The sequence below is a fragment of the Pseudochaenichthys georgianus genome, chromosome 23 (assembly GCF_902827115.2).
Source record: "Pseudochaenichthys georgianus chromosome 23, fPseGeo1.2, whole genome shotgun sequence".
In the NCBI taxonomy this organism is placed as follows: Eukaryota; Metazoa; Chordata; class Actinopteri; order Perciformes; family Channichthyidae; genus Pseudochaenichthys; species Pseudochaenichthys georgianus.
The window spans coordinates 4,717,654-4,726,421 of NC_047525.1; the positions used below are offsets into that span (position 1 = coordinate 4,717,654).

Consider the following 8,768-nt stretch of genomic DNA (forward strand, 5'->3'; position numbering starts at 1 on the left):
CAGAATACATGATTTGGACTTTTGCTGGAAGACGTTGTTAGAACGTACCAGAATACATGATTTGGACTTTTGCTGGAAGACGTTGTTAGAACGTACCAGAATACATGATTTGGACTTTTGCTGGAAGACGTTGTTAGAACGTACCAGAATACATGATTTGGACTTTTGCTGGAAGACGTTGTTAGAACGTACCAGAATACATGATTTGATGATTTGAATGAATATGAATTAAGGTTTTAGATAAAAAATATAACCCCAGCATGATATGTTTTGTATGATTATAATGTGTTAAACGGTAAAGACTCTGTATTGGTTTGGAGCTACTTTTTCTTCAAATAAACTGATCTCACCTTTTGGATTGGGATAATAAAAGGGAAAATCTGTGCTCTCCTCTCCTGCTTCAAAGGTAAGACTGCACCCTGCCACACACATGTTTAGGTAGGAACACACCCCATTTACTGATATCAAAATCCTTCGGGATCGCTTAAACAGATTAAAAAGAGTTGTCTGAATAGAAACAGCAGTTAATTGAACCTGGTTCTTCGGGGAGTTAATAGAGGTGAGATATGAGCCAAGCAGTAAACTTACATAGACGCAGTAAATTCGGTCAGGTCAATTAGTAGGGTCAGAGTAATTTACCGGAATAAATTATCAGGACCTCACCTATACTCTAAACAATATTTATGCTTGATTCTCTCAAAAAGTTACTTCAAGATACACTTTTGTGTTTAAAAGCTTACCACTACCATGAAAGTACTCTGTTTTAGTAGATTTCGTCAAGCATCTGACGCAAATGTTTAATTCTCTCAAAAAGTTACTGAAAGATACACTTTTGTGTTTAAAAGCTTACCATTACCATGAAAGTACTCTGTTTTAGTAGATTTCGTCAAGCATCTGACTTGCAATCGCAGTTTGTGATTTTGAGGCTATTTCAGTGAAACAAGGCTGTTTTCAACATTTGACATATTTATGCTTAATTCTCTCAAAAGGTTACTGAAAGATACACTTTTGTGTTGAAAAACGTACCACTACCATACCCTAGGGACCAGAGGGTACACTGGTTGGACATTTACTACCGGCCGCGGTCTGCCTAGTGTACAGGGTCCATATAACGGACTTAATGCATAGCGGGAAGTCGGTTATATAGACATCAACAAAATAAGTGTTTAACGGTGATTTAAACTAGTTTATGCGGGGAAAAGAGTGCTCAAAATCGGATTAAACAGGCCACCCACACCTCACGACTCCCATTAAAAGTGATTGAAATGTACAGGAATCTGTCCATTTCAATCACATTTGACGACCCGACCAGGGTGACTTTCTTCCCCAGGAATTAGTGTCTTAAAGCTGGCTAAGATTACTTTAAATGCATGGTGCACATGGCTGTATTACCCATGAATTAGTGTGTGAAAGCTGGGTAAGTTTGCTGTGAATTTAAGGGAGGTATGGCCCTTTCAAACAGGGAGATGTACAGGCCTTTATTACCCACGAATTAGTGTCTGAAAGCTGGCTAAGATTACTTTAAATGCATGGTGCACATGGCTCTATTACCCAGCAATCAGTGTGTCAAAGCTGGGTAACTTTGCTGTGAATTTAAGGAAGATATGGCCATTTCATCCACACCTCACGACTCCCATTAAAAGTGATTGAAATGTACAGCACTCTGTACATTTCAATCACATTTGACGACCCGACCAGGGTGACTTTCTTCCCCAGGAATTAGTGTCTTAAAGCTGGCTAAGATTACTTTAAATGCATGGTGCACATGGCTGTATTACCCATGAATTAGTGTGTGAAAGCTGGGTAAGTTTGCTGTGAATTTAAGGGAGATATGGCCCTTTCAAACAGGGAGATGTACAGGCCTTTATTACCCACGAATTAGTGTCTGAAAGCTGGCTAAGATTACTTTAAATGCATGGTGCACATGGCTCTATTACCCAGCAATCAGTGTGTCAAAGCTGGGTAACTTTGCTGTGAATTTAAGGGAGATATGGCCATTTCATCCACACCTCACGACTCCCATTAAAAGTGATTGAAATGTACAGCACTCTGTACATTTCAATCACATTTGACGACCCGACCAGGGTGACTTTCTTCCCCAGGAATTAGTGTCTTAAAGCTGGCTAAGATTACTTTAAATGCATGGTGCACATGGCTGTATTACCCATGAATTAGTGTGTGAACGCTGGGTAAGTTTGCTGTGAATTTAAGGGAGATATGGCCCTTTCAAACAGGGAGATGTACAGGCCTTTATTACCCACGAATTAGTGTCTGAAAGCTGGCTAAGATTACTTTAAATGCATGGTGCACATGGCTCTATTACCCAGCAATCAGTGTGTCAAAGCTGGGTAACTTTGCTGTGAATTTAAGGGAGATATGGCCATTTCATCCACACCTCTGGACTCCCATTAAAAGTGATTGAAATGTACAGCACTCTGTACATTTCAATCACATTTGACGACCCGACCAGGGTGACTTTCTTCCCCAGGAATTAGTGTCTTAAAGCTGGCTAAGATTACTTTAAATGCATGGTGCACATGGCTGTATTACCCATGAATTAGTGTGTGAAAGCTGGGTAAGTTTGCTGTGAATTTAAGGGAGATATGGCCCTTTCAAACAGGGAGATGTACAGGCCTTTATTACCCACGAATTAGTGTCTGAAAGCTGGCTAAGATTACTTTAAATGCATGGTGCACATGGCTCTATTACCCAGCAATCAGTGTGTCAAAGCTGGGTAACTTTGCTGTGAATTTAAGGGAGATATGGCCATTTCATCCACACCTCACGACTCCCATTAAAAGTGATTGAAATGTACAGCACTCTGTACATTTCAATCACATTTGACGACCCGACCAGGGTGACTTTCTTCTCCAGGAATTAGTGTCTTAAAGCTGGCTAAGACTACTTTAAATGCATGGTGCACATGGCTGTATTACCCATGAATTAGTGTGTGAAAGCTGGGTAAGTTTGCTGTGAATTTAAGGGAGATATGGCCCTTTCAAACAGGGAGATGTACAGGCCTTTATTACCCACGAATTAGTGTCTGAAAGCTGGCTAAGATTACTTTAAATGCATGGTGCACATGGCTCTATTACCCAGCAATCAGTGTGTCAAAGCTGGGTAACCTTGCTGTGAATTTAAGGGAGATATGGCCATTTCATCCACACCTCACGACTCCCATTAAAAGTGATTGAAATGTACAGCACTCTGTACATTTCAATCACATTTGACGACCTGTGTAGAGTGGCTTTCTCACCCATTAGGTACACCGACAAAGGCACCTCTTCGGGGCCGCTCCAAGACCCCCAAAACACGGACTGAGGAGCTCCAGGATCCCTCCCATGTACCTCCAGAACCTCGAGCACCTTGGGTCCCCGGGCCCCCGAACTTAAGCACTCCCCCACGGACTAAACCAAGATGATCACACCCTCAAGAATCTCGTGCCCCTGGGAATCTTAAAGGGGGGTGTATTTTGCGGTGCTTAATCGTCCGCCCATCGGCACCCATAGTCGGCCTTCTTCACAGCAGCAGCACCCAACCTCCATGGAGGATTTTGCTCGTGCCCCTGGCAACACTTAAAGGAGGTCTACTTTGCGGTGCTTTGCCGTCCGCCCATCGGCACCCATAGTCGGCCTTCTTCACAGCAGCAGCACCCAACCTCCATGGAGGATTTTGCTCGTGCCCCTGGCAACACTTAAAGGGGGTCTACTTTGCGGTGCTTTGCCGTCCGCCCATCGGCACCCATAGTCGGCCTTCTTCACAGCAGCAGCACCCAACCTCCATGGAGGATTTTGCTCGTGCCCCTGGCAACACTTAAAGGGGGTCTACTTTGCGGTGCTTTGCCGTCCGCCCATCGGCACCCATAGTCGGCCTTCTTCACAGCAGCAGCACCCAACCTCCATGGAGGATTTTGCTCGTGCCGCTGGCAACACTTAAAGGGGGTCTACTTTGCGGTGCTTTGCCGTCCGCCCATCGGCACCCATAGTCGGCCTTCTTCACAGCAGCAGCACCCAACCTCCATGGAGGATTTTGCTCGTGCCCCTGGCAACACTTAAAGGGGGTCTACTTTGCGGTGCTTTGCCGTCCGCCCATCGGCACCCATAGTCGGCCTTCTTCACAACAGCAGCACCCAACCTCCATGGAGGATTTTGCTCGTGCCCCTGGCAACACTTAAAGGGGGTCTACTTTGCGGTGCTTTGCCGTCCGCCCATCGGCACCCATAGTCGGCCTTCTTCACAGCAGCAGCACCCAACCTCCATGGAGGATTTTGCTCGTGCCCCTGGCAACACTTAAAGGGGGTCTACTTTGCGGTGCTTTGCCGTCCGCCCATCGGCACCCATAGTCGGCCTTCTTCACAGCACCACCTGCCCTGCTGGAGGTTCACACTTTAACTTTTTTTACCCTCTTCTACCTTACAAATCATCCCACACTTGAGCACTCCTCACTCGGACTAAACACCTCCATGCTACCACCAGAACCAGAATATCGTGCCCCTGGGGATCTTAAAGGAAGAAAACCCATAGTGGGATTTAAAAACAGAAGACTTAGTAATTTTAACAAACTTTATTTACAGTAATATTGACAGTAATAAATACATTCAAACAGGATATAACGTATTTACAAGGGGACTGATTACAACAACACACTGCATATTTACAAGTTGATCACTGGCAACAGTGGGTGAAGTTGGGGCAGAGTATGGCACCCTCTCTTCACCCATGTCTGAGGGGCTGTGTTCGGCCAGTGACTGGTCCCTCTTCGGGACATGTCTTGGTAGGGAGTCTTGGTAGGGAGCCGGGCTGTGCTCCTCTTCAGAGCTGTCACTGTCGATGTCAATACCCGCAAAAGTGTCTTCATTTCCCGCTGCTGCTGCTGTCGATGCCGCCGCCGCTGCTTGCAGTGACTCTGTGAAGAGCAACCGAATGTCCGCAGCCTCCTTCAAAGAAGGATTATTCGCGTAAAATGTGTCCGCAGTTGCAGTGTTGTGACACATGAAATCACTCACTCTTTGGCGGTTGCCTTTGTCTTGAAACCTCTTCGCATTATCGGCGTGGACTGTGCGGAGGTCGGTGAAGTTAATGGGACTGTGGAGCCCCACATCAGCCCATGCCAACCTCAGGGAGTAGGCAAGCTTCCTGAACGGGTTCTTCCCCTCTGTGTATAGAAAGTAACGGCTCTGGGTGCAGGTCAGCGTACCCTTAATTTCCAGCCACCTCTTCATCCATCCAAATTCTTCTACGGTGAGGTACAGCTGCGCTTCCCCGAACGCGTTGGCCGTCTTGTGGTTGCTTACCTGTTATGACAGAGTTAGAGAGTGTCAATACAATGTCAATCATGCATATAACTGCCAGAATAAATACATTGATTAATAGCACTCACATGAACCAGGTAGCCGAAGGCAGTGCCAGTTGTATCCGCCTTTCGGACCTCGGCGTTGGTCATGTTGGAGTAGACCCCCGGACGGTGGCCGTAAATGCAGCTCCAATGAAGAGTCATATACCCATAGAGCAGGGTCCGGGTTGCGGTAGTCGGATTGCTGGCCATCACAACCGGGAGCTGAGGGATGCGAGTGGTGGTCGAAGTCAAGCATGTCATTAGGTCGTTGTGGCTCGGCAGACCTTCCATCTTGTCACGCTTCACTTGCATCTGGTGGATAAGTACTTTTCTCTTCAGGGACTTCAGGATGGCAACTACTTCCCGTTTGATTAAAATCATGTCAGTTTGGCTGAGCCTGCTCCCCTTGCACGGTGTGTCGGCCATGTACTTGAGAAAGTGTGATATATTCTTGATGTAGAAGTCGGAGGTCGTGACCTGAAGGCTTGACTTCATCAGGCTCCGGGACCACCCGCGTATCCTCTTGAGATCCCTCAAAAAGAGCCAGTCAGACAGGCGATTGAAACCGTGTGCCATGAAACTGAGGAACGACTTCACTCTGCTTAGTTTGGAGACTGTGTTTTCCTGGAGCCTCACTGGTGGGTCGATACCTGCATAATGCTCCCGGTATCCTTGCAGATAATCCTCTGTGAAATATAAACAGTACTTTAATGACAACACATGATGTGTTACAGAAACTGCATGTGTCACATAGCCAAAACACTTACCCATGATCCGTGGGAATGTGATGTCCCGCATTATATTTCCCCGGCCCCTGCCCCGGAACCAGGGGGAATTTATGGGAGGGGAGGTTGACGAGGCCTCGGTATGGATGGATGCAGGCTCTGAGGAGCTGGATGAATGGGTGTGAGAGCCAGTGGGGGACTTGCTGCAGGCGGGAATGGGAGACGTGCTGCAGGCGGGAATGGGAGACGTGCTGCAGGCGGGAATGGGAGACTTGCTGCAGGAGGGACCTTTCGACTTGGACAGCCTCGTTGGTGTCGACTCTGGTCGGGGTCGTTTCTTCAGAATGACCCGCTCTCGTTCCTCCCCATCGAACGCGGGCATGTCCCCGGCCCGCTGATCCATCCTCTGTCGCTTGTCCTTTATCCTCTGCTGCAACTTGCAGCGCAGGGATTTCACCTCAGCAGCATATATGTCCCGCTGAGCCCTCACTGCGTTAGCCTCCAGCCTCCATTCTTTGCAGTCCGGGTTGTCACATTCATTCACCGGGGACAAGGGTGGAGGTTGTGACAGTATATCGTCGTCTGCCACCGTGTCAACAGCCCAAGCGGTAATCATTTCTATGGTGGGGTTTGTCATTCGGAGTTCATAAAGCTCCTTCTTGGCCACTGTCATTTTCATTTTATTTTGAACCACATGTAGTTCCTCCCGGGCCAGCTCAACATGGTCTCTGGCCAAGTGGCGATCCAGCCTTGTGCCGCGGTAATCGCATCCCAGAATGGTACAGGGATGGAGCCTAATGTTGGTCCGTCCGTTGGCCAACAACAGCAGAATTTTTCTTTCATCCAAGTTACGCACACCATGGTGCCTCTGTAGGTGCTTGCTCAGGGCACGGTAGGAACTATTACAGATCGGACAACGGACCGCCATCCGACCTGTATTCTTGAGCATTTCGGTACCGGGAAATGTCACCAGAATCGTGGGTAAAAAAGAAGGAAGCGTGAAAAGACTCACGAAAGACGCACTCAGCTTATTTTCAAATCAGTGTTTGTTTTCATTTGCATCATGGTGCGGTGTCCCATTTAGGCACTCGTTAGGCGGGCAGAGATCCCTGTAATCTCCCCTCACGTTCCTCCAGAGTCTGATTCTCCCAAAGGATACCCGACAGTTTCGGGTACGACCCAGAGGGCGCATGGTGGACGGCCAGGGCGAGGCCGCCACACCGCGCTGGAGTCAGGGTCCCGGTGAGGCGCAGGACGGAGCACCCGGCAGTAGCCTCCAGCAGACCCCCGCGCGGTTCCCTCGTCCCTCGGAAGAGGTGGAGAGGCGGAGGGGTGGGTCTTTTCATCTGCTGGCGGGTTGCCGGGATAACAGTATCCTCCGGGGAGGCATTGAACCCCTCTCAACTGCCCCCCGGAGGAGGCAGGGGAGTCAGGTACCCAGAGGGTGGACGGCCAGGGCGAGGCCGCCACACCGCGCTGGAGTCAGGGTCCCGGTGAGGCGCAGGACGGAGCACCCGGCAGTAGCCTCCAGCAGACCCCCGCGCGGTTCCCTCGTCCCTCGGAAGAGGTGGAGAGGCGGAGGGGTGGGTCTTTCATCTGCTGGCGGGTTGCCGGGATAACAGTATCCTCCGGGGAGGCATTGAACCCCTCTCAACTGCCCCCCGGAGGAGGCAGGGGAGTCAGGTACCCAGAGGGTGGACGGCCAGGGCGAGGCCGCCACAACCAGAGAACCAGAGAAAAGGGTGAAAATGGATATATTGTATCCGAAAATAGTGTTCCATAAGGCGGGTAGAGTCCCCTGACAACTCCCCATACCTTTCTCCAGGGTGGGAAAAAGTTTAAGTCAACTTTTGGAAGAACCAGAGAAAAGGGTGAAAATGGATAAATTGTATCCGAAAATAGTGTTCCAAAAGGCGGGTAGAGTCCCCTGACAACTCCCCATACCTTTCTCCAGGGTGGGAAAAGTTTAAGTCAACTTTTGGAAGAACCAGAGAAAAGGGTGAAAATGGATCAAATGTATCCCAAAATAGTGCCTCTTGAGGCGGGTAGAGTCCCCTGACAACTCCCCTTGCATTCATCCAGAGACCAGTTTGAAAACTTAAAGTTTTGTGAGAACCATGATTGGGGGTCCTCCAGGCAACAATTTCATCCGATCCATTCCTCCATGATTTCCCCATCATGAGATTATAGCTCGTTTTTTTCTAAGTGCTCTCAAAAACCGGGTTTCCGATTTCGTGCAGATGGTAGCTTGGAAAAGATGAATGAATTTTTTGGACGGAGGAGGGGAGGTCTCGTTTCCCCTCTCCGTTGTAAATTGCAACGGGGGAGTGCAAAAGTCTCCGGGGCTTCGTTCCGAAGCGCCGAAGACTTGACCCCCTCCCCCGGTGGCACTTAGCCGTTTTTCCAGAATTTTCAAAAACTTCATTTTTGATTATTTTAACATATAATTGACCGTTTTCTTTACTTTTTTTTGCTTTCCACGGGTGGAGGCGCATGGCAGGCCGCATATGAGCTTCCAAATTCGGCCTGGAACGTCCGGAATTATGGGTTAAGCTCCATATACTGACGACTCCCATTAAAAGTGATTGAAATGTACAGGAATCTGTCCATTTCAATCACATTCGACGACCCCATTAAAAATGCATGAAATGTACAGGAATCTGTCCATTTCAATCACATTTGACGACCCCATTAAAAGTGATTGAAATG

At 48.4% G+C, this 8,768-nt stretch overlaps 1 protein-coding gene across 1 annotated transcript; it reads right to left on the reverse strand.

Moving 5' to 3' along the window:
• Positions 1 to 4,592: 4,592 nt before the first annotated feature.
• On the reverse strand, positions 4,593 to 7,223 carry LOC139432944 (uncharacterized). Its single transcript, XM_071201778.1, has 3 exons — positions 6,102 to 7,223; positions 5,380 to 6,020; positions 4,593 to 5,293 (listed from the first exon to the last, which is right to left on the reverse strand). Exons 1-3 carry the CDS (start codon positions 7,006 to 7,008, stop codon positions 4,598 to 4,600), a joined length of 2,244 nt encoding a protein of 747 aa, XP_071057879.1. The 5' UTR covers positions 7,009 to 7,223; the 3' UTR covers positions 4,593 to 4,597.
• Between the last annotated feature and the right edge of the window lie 1,545 nt (positions 7,224 to 8,768).